This window comes from Benincasa hispida, chromosome 5, assembly GCF_009727055.1.
Source record: "Benincasa hispida cultivar B227 chromosome 5, ASM972705v1, whole genome shotgun sequence".
In the NCBI taxonomy this organism is placed as follows: Eukaryota; Viridiplantae; Streptophyta; class Magnoliopsida; order Cucurbitales; family Cucurbitaceae; genus Benincasa; species Benincasa hispida.
Window position 1 is genome coordinate 25,378,587 of NC_052353.1, and position 13,202 is coordinate 25,391,788.

Consider the following 13,202-nt stretch of genomic DNA (forward strand, 5'->3'; position numbering starts at 1 on the left):
TAGATTTTAAACTATCTCATTGAAACTATAACTTTTTATATTTTAATGCTTTATTAAAACCTATAAAATTGCATCTAATGACATCGATTAAATAAAAATTATATTTATCTAAGTAATGTCATGCTCAATACAAATTCCATTTATATTTGTTAAATATAACACTTATATAAATCATTCATGAAAAACAAACATTCATATACATCCTTCCACTATTTATAACAATTTTAATATATAGTATGATGTATGGACATGTTTAGGTTAATCATACATCACTAACATAACACTTATATCATGATGCATGAGCATGCTAATTTAATCATACATAATTATGGTGCATATACATGTTTATCCTAAGGTGGGTATTTTTTAATCTATATGACATACAATATGTAATATGAATTCAAAGATTAATTTAAACATCCATCTGATGCATAATTAAATTAACTTAAACAACAAAAATTGGACTTATTTTGACACCCTAATGCAAAATTAATGATTAAATTAATATAACTATTAAATTAGTTTAATTAATGAATATTAATTAAATAATACAAAGAGAATTAGGTCAAAACAGCTTCAGCCGAACCGTCCTCGTGTGCGTCGTTAGCACTCTGTCAAAACTTGGAGCATTGCAACTTTGAGGGCAACGTTGCAACGCTACGACTGCTTTGTATTGCGTCTATCTTCCAGTGTTGCAACGCTACATAGCAGCGTCGCGACGCTGAATGGTAGAATGTTGTTGTTCTCATTGTTTTTGGCTCCGAACTTGCCACAAATACTTCCTTTCTTCTCGATCTCTTCAACAACCGTTGCTCTTTCGATCGACTCGGACTTATAGACTCAAAGCAAGAATTAAATTGTCCAACAAATACAATAGGCCCTTACAATTAATCAAATTAAAAGTAATCTAGTACCAAAATTGAAAACTTACAATCTTGCAAAGAGACATTCAAACATTTCAAATGCAATATTAAACCCACCTCTAAACTAATTTTCTTTCAAACGTTACGAAGAACAAAGATGCAAGAAATTGTCTCTGATACCAATTGAAGGGATCGAATCCCATAGTGGAAGCATTTATGTGAGAACGCCTTGCATCCCGCAATTTCATTTTTTACATAAAAAATTCATTATACTAAAACAAAATATAAACATGTAGATTAGCATGCTTTAGGAAAAAAGATTAGAACCATTCTTACATTTGTAGATTGACAAGTTGCACGAATAATCCTCTTTAAGTTCCAACGATTTCTTGAACAATCTCGAACACTACCACGAGAGTAACCTCATTATTCTCTAGGATTCCAATAGAGGGATAGGTATCCAACTATTGGGAGAGGGATAGGAGAAAAGAGTTTTGGAGAGTAGAGAGGATCCTTTTTGTGGCTTAGGAAAAATTTTGCACAATAACACTTGTGTGTTGTGTATTGTCAGTGTATGTATCTCTTAAAGGGGCCATATGGAGATCTTTATATAGAGAAGGGTCAAACTCTTTTCCTAATCTTTTTCCTATTTTCCTTTTCCTTAATTCATTAATTATGTAATACTTATTAATTAATTAGTCCAATTAATTAAATAACACTTATTTAATTAATTTAGCATAATTAAATAATACTTATTTGATTTAATTTGCACATTTATTAAATAACTATTGATACATTAAATCCAATTCAATGTATATATATTTAATTATCATAAACATCGTATGCATATGTGCACCTCTCTATTAATTAATTATTTGTGAATCTAATTCATTTGAATTAATTAATTGAATTTTATTCAAATATTACTTTCTAATTTAATTTGAATTATAGATCATATTCATAATCAATTTTATATTAATCACATTAATATATGGTTTCCTCAAATTAATTTGAACAATTCAAATCATTCCTCTTATATATCCTCTACTGAGCTAACAAGGGGATCTAAGGGACCTATAGATTAGAAGCACCAATGATATGAGATTAATTGGCTATGAAATCAATATTTGTTAATTGTGGATATACTCCACTAACGACCCACAGCTGAACTCTTCTCACTACAGATATATTTCTATGTCCACAGATATAGACCAATAACAGCAAGTGTTTGTAACTCCAACCGGGTCAAATTACCATTTTACCCTTGGATTACCTCTAACTTCTTAAGTACCAGTGCTCCTCTAATGAACACCTGTTTATGGTCCAACCAATAAACAGAAACCGCTCTTGGGCCAATGAGAGTGTAGGACCCCTTTACTCAAGTCCCGGAGACGCCACTTAAAGGAACACTCATCTATTTACCTTAAGACGGGATTGCGTGAATTCCATCTTGTATTATTATGTTCCAGCTTCCCACTCGGTCTTATCCCCAAAATAGTAAGCATATTGGGTCGTGAACTAGCCACCCTCACCCGTATAAATCAAAGGACAATTCCTCGTGAATAGGAATTCATAATAGACTCAGGATTAAGATTAAGTTGCCTAGGTCATCTTATTGAAATAGAAACCTAACTAGTTAACGGTATTACATATAGTAGTTAATATTTCGCGCTTCGGTCGTATGCAAACTCATTGCATAGGAAATCCCCACTTGTATATCAACTACACGAACGCGTTGGATCATTGCATTTGTATCAAATACAAAGTGGGTCGTATCTATAGTGTTACTAGGATAAAATACCCAGCCTTATCCCTATAGTATAGACCTTTCAGATTGTATCTTGAATATTGATTCCTATATATCTCCACATACAGTTCAAGACTCATAAAGCAGCCTTGAATGTTAATTTATTGGATTTAGGGTTATTAAGATAAAATAGACAAACAATAACATCTATTGAATTAACATTTATAATTCTTTATTGATGATGGTCAATTAATAACATTTACTATTTACGAGTTTTAGGGCATAAAACCCAACACCCTTCTACTTCATGAAACATTCCATTTGTTTTATCTGACTCATTTTGCTCATTTGATTCTTTTATAATTTCTTAAAAAATTGTCCCATGCAAATCATGAAACATTTCTAGCATTTCATCATCTACAATATCTTTAACTCTAATGTTTGCTCTAAGATTTCCACCATCTTCTCTATTTTCAATTGAATCTAAAAATATTAAACCTAGAAACCTTGAATTAGATCTTAAAAATGGAGAAAAATCAACATTATCTCCATAGAATATTCATCAGCTATAAATTGGAGACATGTCATATTTACATAAATTGCGTTCCACGATATCTAATTTATTCCAACTAAAATTCTCACCGTTTGAACAAAGACATCTTGTTTTTCCTTCTTCTGCTAAATAATTTTTCGCGACTTCGATAAAACAATCAATACCGTTAGAATATTGACTAGATATTCGATCTCTTAGATTTATCCAACTTTGATCCATAATAAATACAAAATAAAGTACCTAAGTTAGAAATCAAAGTGTTAGAATTTAAGTCATATATAAATTGCAAAATAGGCGATCAAAATAGTAAATTACTAGATAGTTCCAATACCACGTTAAATTACGAATAACATTCAATTTTAAATTGATAAGTTGAGATATATAGTAACTTTTCTAGTCAAAGCTAAAATCACTTGCTACAAATCATTAAAACCACCCTATACTATATTCAGAGTGAAGAAAAGAGATCTAAATTGAGTTGTTCTTGCACTACCAGTAAAAAAAATTACTTTACTAAATTTTTTATTTTCCATGAAACTAATATAAGAAAATACTGAAAATTATCCCTAAATTCTTAAACTTAACTTCAATTTTAGGGATTTTGTACAAAAGTTTTCAATTCTTTATCATTTTATCTTCAATATACAAGAAGCATGTAACACCCCGCACATTTTTTTAGTAATAATGTAATTTCAATAACTTTATTATTTGGAATTTCAGTAATTGTTATTAGTTGGAGGGCATTTTTGAAATTTTGAAATTCAAGTGTAAGTGCGGGAATTTAATTGTTGGCGTGAAATTATTCAATTTGAAATTCAAATTGAAAATTAATGGCAGGAATTAATTTTTTTTGAAACGAGAAGGAATTTAATAGTATAAAACGGAAAGGAATTAAATGTAATTATATTTACTTCCTTTTTTGTTTTATTATTATTGTTGTTGTTTTTTTTAAAAAGTCAAACCCCACCCCCCTTTTCTTCCTCACGTTTGTGACCTCGTCCGACGCCGCCCAAAGCCACCGCGTCAGTTCTTCTTTATGACCTCCGTCCACCACTGTTCAAGCGTCGTTCGCTTTTTCCGTCACTGGATCTATCGATTTGGGTAAGATTTTTGCTGTTTGGGTTGTTTTCGATTGATTCTTGCATACTCATTTACTTTTGGCATCAATTGGTTGATACCCATTGTGTTTCAACTTTGGATTCAAGCTTATGAAGGTATTGAGGTGTTGTTCAGTGAAGTTGGAGTTTGTTTTAGTGAGTTTTGGTAAGTTTTATGCTTTGATGACCCTCTTGTGGATTAATTTTGGTTGTTGAGAAATTTTGGTAAAGTCATTTGGAAATGATTTTTGACGAAGCTACATATGGATAATTTATTTGAGACATTAGTAGTGAAGTATGTATTTGATTCAAGCTTTAATATCATGTAAGCCTAATTTCAAATATGATTAGGGGGTTGATTCAAGAATTTCATTCAAGATGAAGAAGAGTTTGGTTTGCTAATTATTTGAACTTAAAATTAGAGGTTTGGAAGGTGAATTCGAATTGGAACACACCTTAGGTAAAGTTATCTGGAAATATTTTGTAATATTTGGGTGTTTGGAATTTGGCCTTAACTATTAATTTTAAAGCTTGGTTTATATTTAGGCTTGATTAAGGATTCAAGAATTTCACAAAGATTCAATTACTTTTTGGTTCGACCTAATATCAAGGTAAGTAATCTTACTACTGGAACTGCCCACGGGCTAGGCATTAGATGTATGCTAGCATGTTAAATGAAGGTTATGGCAGAATGACAGCATGAAAGATCGATAGTATAACATGATTAAAGTATGTTCTATTACGAGATCCGAATTATTTATTTATGAACATAGGCACTTGAATGCTAGCATGAGATGGTATGTGATTCTATATGGTTGTATTTAATCTGTTGATGTTGAGGATTGTAAGACTGGTTATAAGGATAATTTTGGCTATTTTGAGATTTAATAGACCGTTTAGATAAGATATATGAACATGCGATAATATGACTGAAGCATGTTAATGTATGAGCATGATTTAGAATTTTATGAAACATATTAAAAGGACGATTGGGCATGACCCTAAATTATGAGTTAAGCGGCACTACTACGGAAATGTCTTAAAGTTAGGTGAAAGTTGGAGCATTTTGTTGATGTGCTTATTGATGTGATTTATTATGAAGGTGTGCATGTTATATGATGTATTATGAAATTTTAAATGTTTGATTGTTACATGAGTTAGTGCATGAAAGTGATGTACTAGAGTGGATCCATTAATACTAGATTAATTAAGTATGTTGAGGTTAACTAGCCTAACCTTGATCAGGAGATTTTTTTAGAAGATTCATGATTAGGTGAATGTTATATGTAATATGAAGTTAGATGCAATCTCTTTTCCTTTCCAGACTATGTGACTGCATGAAAATGATGCACGTTCAAAAGCGCTAGTACATGAAAGAGATGTACTGCGGCTGGTGTGTATGAAAGTGTTACATACCTAGAGGGTACGTACTGAGGTGTACGAAAGAGGTACACACTCAGTAGATTATATGTATACGAAAGAGGTGTATGCCTAACCATGTGTATGAAAGAGGTACACATCCCTACATTTATAGAGAGGATCTGGGATGTACGAAAGAGGTACATACTCAGTGGGTTATGTGTATACGAAAGAGGTGTATACATAACTAGATGTAGGAAAGAAGTACATACTCAGTAGGTTAGGTGTATACAAAAGAGGCGTATACTTAACCAGGTGTACGAAAGAGGTACACATTCAGTGGGTTATGTATATACGAAAGAGATGTATACATAACTAGATGTACGAAAGAGGTACATACTCAGTAGGTTAGGTTTATAAGAAAGAGGTGTATACTTAACCATGTGTACGAAAGAGGTACACATTAAGTGGGTTATGTGTATACGAAAGAGGTGTATGCATAACCATGCGTATGTAACAGATTGTGTTTCCTTCTTGATTCACCAGAGGTTGTGGATCCTATGGGACTTACTAGAGATAGTGGACATACTTAACTACAGTATAATAGAACTCAGTTTTTCATATATGTATGTGTCCCATAGGGACTAGAGCAATTTATATGTTTCACCAGAGGTGGGTACCTAGAGGACATAGATGCCCAGCCTGACCCCAGTAGTGGGGTTACTTACTGAGTATTTTATACTCATTCTTCTCATGTTGTTGTTTCAGGTAATGGTAGAGATGCACCGGTGATGGACAAGCGGAATTCGTGATCGAGCCACTGGGACTAGTTTTTATGCTTCCGCTCATAAGATTTAAAGTCCTTTTCATGTTCCTCTTAACTTTTAGTTTTGATGCTTAAAACTTACTTTTAAGAATTGGTTTTCAGACTTATTTATTGTCCTTTATAATTTATGGGTACTCTATTATTGTTTTAGTATTTGAATTTAATGAAAGACTTTTGAACTTACCTTATTTAATTAGTATTTATTTCCCCATAACCGAGTATCGTTTTGAGTTCCATTCATGCATGTATTTAGTAACGGTCTAACTTAAGTCCTAGGGGGTCGGGTCGTTATAAAGTATTTCTCATCAAATAAAGAAACTAACAGGTATTAATCTAAATAACCAAACCCATATGTTCTTGAAATTAGAAATTAAAACTTGTTGAGTTCCTAAATTAAGTTCTTGATGGAAAATTGATTGGCTAAATATATTAACAAAATACGTACTAATTGATGGAAATTGCACACAAAAATAACCTAGAAATAAGTGGGTTATCTGAAAATAAGTCATTTCTTGTTTGTCGAAAAGTAGAAACCTATCGAAAAGATGCTTCTAGTGTACTAATTGATGGAAATTTCACATAATAGTACATGAAAATGAGTAACTAATTGGGAACTGAGATCATATCTATTGAAATAGTAAAAAGTCGTTGTTGGCCTTTCTTAATCATAGGGGACATGAAATGTTGAAAATTGTTGAATGATAAACTTCTTTTGATAGTATCGGAGAAAAATATTCTACATTTGAAATCTTATCAAAAGGTTACAAAGGTGGTAACGACAAGATAATATGTATTAGATGAAAAAATTAATTTGTCTAACTTAAGTTTTTTGATCGATTAGTGATTTAAGATGGTATCAAAGCAGGTTGCTTCAAGTGTCCTAGGTTCAAGCTCCTCCAATGTTGTTTCCACTCCATTTAATATTTATGAGATTTTTACATGCAAAATCCTCTTTAGGCCCTATATTTCATAAATTTGTTAAATTTGAACATTTTTAAAGAATACTTTATAGGCAATTTTACCCTTTGATCACCAAATTAGCATTTATTACTATTTATTAGATAAAAAAAATTCCATAATCTCCAAGCATTCTTAATGATGGAGAGAGAAATATATAAATTTTATATTAATTAATGTGTTGCAAAGAGAATATGCATTTATTATATAATATTAATTAGTTGAGATTTTTTCCCTATTTGCAATTAATATGCTTTTCAATTCTTTTTTTAATTAATATGATTTTCAATCTATTTTCACATAAGAAGCATTTTTTGCTTTTTTGTTTATATATATATATATATATATACGAGACTTATTTCAAATATATATGAGGTTATTTCAAATATATTTAGAAAAAGTACAAATTTCAATCAAAAGTAAGGCTTATTTAACCGATGTTAATTATTTCAAAAGATTCAGCTAGAACTTGATTTGTTGAGGTAGATTTTAGCTCATTTCTTTTACAGGCTTCAACCAAAAGGTCTCATATCATTGGACATATTTTTCCATCCTTATTTAACCATGGTGGGACTTTGATCTTATTCTCATCCAACATAGTCTTTCCTTTGTCTCTCCATCTCCATGTGACATACATCCAAGCTAGATAGTTACATGATAAGAGAGAGTTTTATGCTATAATAATAGAAACTTCAAAAAAGAAAAGGAGAGGGGAAAAAAACCCATAGAAAGAGAGAGAAATGGAGAGAGGAAAGAAACCTCATGTATTAGTAATTCCATACCCAACTCAAGGCCATTTAAACCCTTTAATCCAATTCTCCAAGTTCTTATCCTACAAAGGACTGCACATTACGGTGGCCATCACCAAGTTCATCTTCAAAACCTTCAAACCATCAACCGATACCTTATTCGATTGGGACACCATCTCCGATGGCTTCGACGACGGCGGGTTCGCTGCAGCAAGCAGCATCGACGAATATCTCATTCGAATCCAAACGATCGGGACAAAAACCTTGACAGACCTAATCCGCCGCCACGAAAGCTCGAGCCATCCAATCGACGGAGTCGTGTACGATGCCTTCATGCCTTGGGCTCTCGATGTCGCCAAGGGCTTCGGGCTTATGGTGGCACCATTTTTCACTCAGCCTTGCTCCGTCAACTTCATTTATTATTGTTTTCATAAGGGGTTTCTAGGTCTGCCCCGTTCGAAGGTGGCCTCGTTGCCGGAGCTTGAGCTGCAGGACATGCCGTCGTTCTTCTCTGCTCCAGAGTGTTACCCAAATTACTTCAAGTTGGTGTTGAATCAGTGGTCCAACACAGAGGGAGCTGATTGGATTCTTGTCAATTCTATCTATGAATTTGAGCCAAAGGTTCTTTTTCTCTCTCTCTCTATTTTTCTTCACCTAACCACATATGTCATTTTCTCTTTTGCATCATCCACTAAGCTGCCACCCATTGTTCATCGGGTTTGCATAAATTATCACATAAGTAACTAATTATGATGATTAAAAAATGTATTTGTTTTTTTTTTCTTTTGACAATACGTGGGATAGATTAGATTGATAGTAAAATATTATATCGGTGAGTTATGTCCTCTCGTACTAGCTTAATTTAACTAATATTAATTAACTAATCAAACATATTTAAGATATTATTGAGTTGTAAAATTGGATCAAATATAAATTTTTTAATGTAATATTATTGAGTTATTCTGGTTAAATAACTAATAAAATTATTTTGGTAAATTTAATATCAAATAGATGTAATTAATTAAACAATTATATTCAAAATAAAATGTAAATGGATGAGAAGGAAATGAGAAAGCTTGGCCCTACCTTCTTGTAAAGCTATGAAATACCCTTTATCCAATAGAATTTAAAAGTTGTGGAAGAGTATTAAAAAGTCTTTTAATGTATAACACGAGATAAATAACTGCAATCTCTTTTGAACCAACAATGTTACCTTTTAATTATGGGGTTGAATGAATAATGTTTATTAGTGTATTCACATGAAAATATTACAGGAAGGAGATGAACTATCAAAAATTGGTCCAACACTAACAATAGGACCAACTATTCCATCTTTCTACATAGACAACCATAATGAAAATGACAAGAAATATGAGTTGGATCTCTTCAAAATTGAGCCAGAGGAGGCATCTTTAGCAAGAATATGGCTTGATACCAAATCAAAAGGCTCAGTCGTTTACGTATCATTCGGCAGCATGAGCAACATTAGCATAACTCAAATGGGAGAATTCGCTAGTGGGTTAGTTGAAAGTAACTACTACTTCATCTGGGTGATTAGGGAATCGGAAAAAGCAAAACTTCCTACCGGCTTTGCACCAGAAAAGGGGCTAATATTGGAATGGAGCTCCCAACTAGAAGTGCTTTCGAACAAAGCCGTTGGGTGCTTCTTCACACATTGTGGGTGGAACTCGACGCTTGAAGCTCTGTGCTTGGGCGTGTCGATGGTGGGCATGCCACAATGGACAGATCAGCCTACCATCGCCAAGTATGTGGAGGATGTTTGGAAGGTGGGTGTGAGAGTGAAGGTGGGTGAAGATGGGATTGTGGGGAAGGAAGAGATCAAAGGTTGTATAAGAAAAGTGATGGAGGGAGATAAGGCCACAGAGTTCAAAGAAAATGCTTTGAAATGGAAGCAACTTGGGTTGAAAGCACTTCGAGAAGGTGGTAGTTCCATGAAGCACATTGATCAACTCATTTCAAGCATGAGGGAGAAGATATCAGCAGATTAACAATTTTATATATATATATATGTCTCTCGGTGTGCTTTAGAATCTTTCAATGTTATACTACATGTGATTTTGAATTATGTTTATCAATCATCTTTGTCATTGAACATTGGTGGTGTTAATAATGAACTTGTAAGCTTTATATCTTAAACGTATATATACAATTTTAAGGTTTAAATATTAATCTTAGAGTTCATTTGGTATAAGATTTTATAGATGCTTGAAAATAAAGGATGTCTGAAAATAAGATGTATCTGAAAATTAAAGATGATTATGTTTTGTTAATGCATGGGAATGTGTTATACTTTTTTATGTAATTATAAAGTATAAAATTAATCATAATTAATTTCAATAATTATTTTTTGTTTGTTGTTTTATTTTTATTACATTAAATTATTAGATCAATTTTAAGCCATTAAAATTTAATTAAATTTATACACTCAGTTTAATATATTTATTATCAATTAAATTTTTTATATTGCACATTTATATTATCAATTTTTATTAAAAAAAATATTGATAATTAATTTAAATATCAGTTTTCTTTATTTTTTCTATAGTTTTGTTAATTGAAGATCAGTTAATTAGTTAATTGTTTAATGTCAATAAGTTTTATATCTATACAAAAGAAGTTGATATAAACTAATTGATTTAAAATTATCAAACAATATTTTTAATTTAAAAAAATAACTATAATTTTAGATTAAAACTAGAAGCACAACTGTATGAGATTATTTAGTTAAAAAATTATCTTATTTTATTATTATTTATTTATTTAATAATCTTTGAAAATTAATTAATAATTTTAATAAATAATTTATGATGTTAATATATATTACCAATAAAAAGATATTTAAGCAAATATAGTTATGGTAATTATTCATATTTTTTCTTAAAAGATTATGATTTTTCATATTAATTCATAATAATAGAATAAATTATTATATTAGTATTATTATTAATAAAATTAATTATATATGTTAATTATAATTCAATTTAAACATATCTATCAAAATTAAATAAATTAACCAAAATCAACAAAGAAGAAAAACAAATAAAATGAAGAGAGAGAAAGTAAGAGAGAAAAAAAACCATTAGGAATAGAGAAAACCCACTTATTTGGTTGGTTATGAAAAACCTCCATGGATGAAAAAATGAAATGCTTAGAATAAGATATTCTCATTCCAAGGTTGAAAACTTATACAAACATGTGATAAAATATCATTTTTCATTTCCACCTCGTGAACCAAACGGGCCATTAAGGAAATTGATTATGTTAAATAATGTTTTCCTTTTTTTTAGTTTATGATTTTGTAAGAAATAGATTCATTTGATAATCATTTGCATTTCTTGATTTAAAAATTTAACTACTATTTGAAATAATTAAAAATATTACAAAAATTAAGCTAGTATCTCCAACTTTTCAAATTTGCAAAAATGGCAACAAAAATAAGCCCAGCCCAATTAGTAGATTTAGAAGAGTCTAAAAAGTCCTCAGGGCGTGGTTAAAATATGTACTTACCATTTTTGCAACTTTGATTGATATTCACTGTCAATACAATAGAAAATTATTTGATATCTGATATATTATTGATATACTTGAAACTTTATTGATATTTGATCTACTGTTGATATACTTCAATAATTGATATTTGATATATTATTTATTATAGCATATATACTTGAAATTCAATATTAGGTGTGTGAAACACAATTGATATATTGAAGCGTATGTTGGATACACTACTCATATATATTGAAAGTTGCTTTTGATAACGAACATATGATTGTATACTTGGTCTTTGTTTGAAATCAAGTTTAGATATACTCTTGATAGAATTTAGATATATTTGAAACTTGATTGATATCTGATGTGAAATACAATGGTAGATGTCAGATGTACTATATTAGGTTTATCAACCAATACAATATCTCTAAACAATATATATGATTTTTTTTTCATTACAAAACTAGTTTCGCTATAATTATTAACAAGGTTTGTTGCATAAATAAAAATTGGGCTCAAAATAATAAAGGTTGTAGCACAAGAATAAACATAATAGAGATATGGTACAAAATTGAGGCCAGATATCAATGATATCAACTATCAGTGATAGTCATATTGGTAAAAGACTAAAAATGTAACATCCCAAGTTTGTGGGTAATTTAAATTCAGTATTTTGTAAGATTTAAGAATATTTTGAATTTTGGAAGTTAAATTGAATTACTGTAAAAGGATAATTAAATTTTATTATTTGTTCAAAAGGAAATTTTGAAATTTATATTTGATTAAAGGAAAATTTGGGATTTATGTCACATTATCTCAATTTTATTTTAGTTCAGAGAAATTGAAATTAAAATTTAGAGAAGATATTTGGAATCAAGTTGGAATTAAAATTTGGAGAATATATTTGGAATCAAATTGATTCAAGTAATTGAGATAATTGGTTTAAATTACTTTCCCAAAAAGATTTGAATTTTTTTTTTAATCCAAAAGGATTAGGATTTTGAAGAGGAAAAGGAAAGGAAATACACATTTAAATACACATTTAATGACCCAACCTTTCGAGTACTCTGACAAAGGCTGTTACAACTATACACATTTAAAACCCAGATACTTTGACCAAAAAAAATCACTAAAACAATAAGGATAGTTTTTCCAAAATAAATTAGAAAACAAATAAATAATAAATAAATAAAACTTTTATTCGGGGTCCCCTAAAAATAATATTCATAAAAAAATATTGAAAACATTAAAATTTGTTGTCTCACATTAAATTCTAGTTTCAACATTCAAATGACAAAATCATAGATTGGGCGGAAGCAATTTCTCTTGTCCCCATATGGCTCTGTCATGAGTTCCATCGGTCACTCACCAACCTGTTCCTGTCATTCCCTAAAAAACATAAAGGAAGAAAGAATAAGTATAACAATATCCAGTAAGTGACCCGCTACTGGGTCCTCTAGGTTACTTATTAGCTAGTTTATCATATCAGTCATAGTGTGTACACCCATCATATCAGTCGTAGTGATCCCGAAGGAGCA

At 30.6% G+C, this 13,202-nt stretch overlaps 1 protein-coding gene across 1 annotated transcript; it reads left to right on the forward strand.

The window, feature by feature from the left end:
- The first annotated feature begins 7,955 nt into the window (after positions 1–7,955).
- On the forward strand, positions 7,956–10,341 carry LOC120078106 (UDP-glycosyltransferase 74F2-like). Its single transcript, XM_039032322.1, has 2 exons — positions 7,956–8,772; positions 9,426–10,341. The coding sequence occupies exons 1-2, from the start codon at positions 8,143–8,145 to the stop codon at positions 10,158–10,160; spliced, it is 1,365 nt and encodes a 454-aa protein (XP_038888250.1). The 5' UTR covers positions 7,956–8,142; the 3' UTR covers positions 10,161–10,341.
- The last annotated feature ends 2,861 nt before the right edge of the window (positions 10,342–13,202 follow it).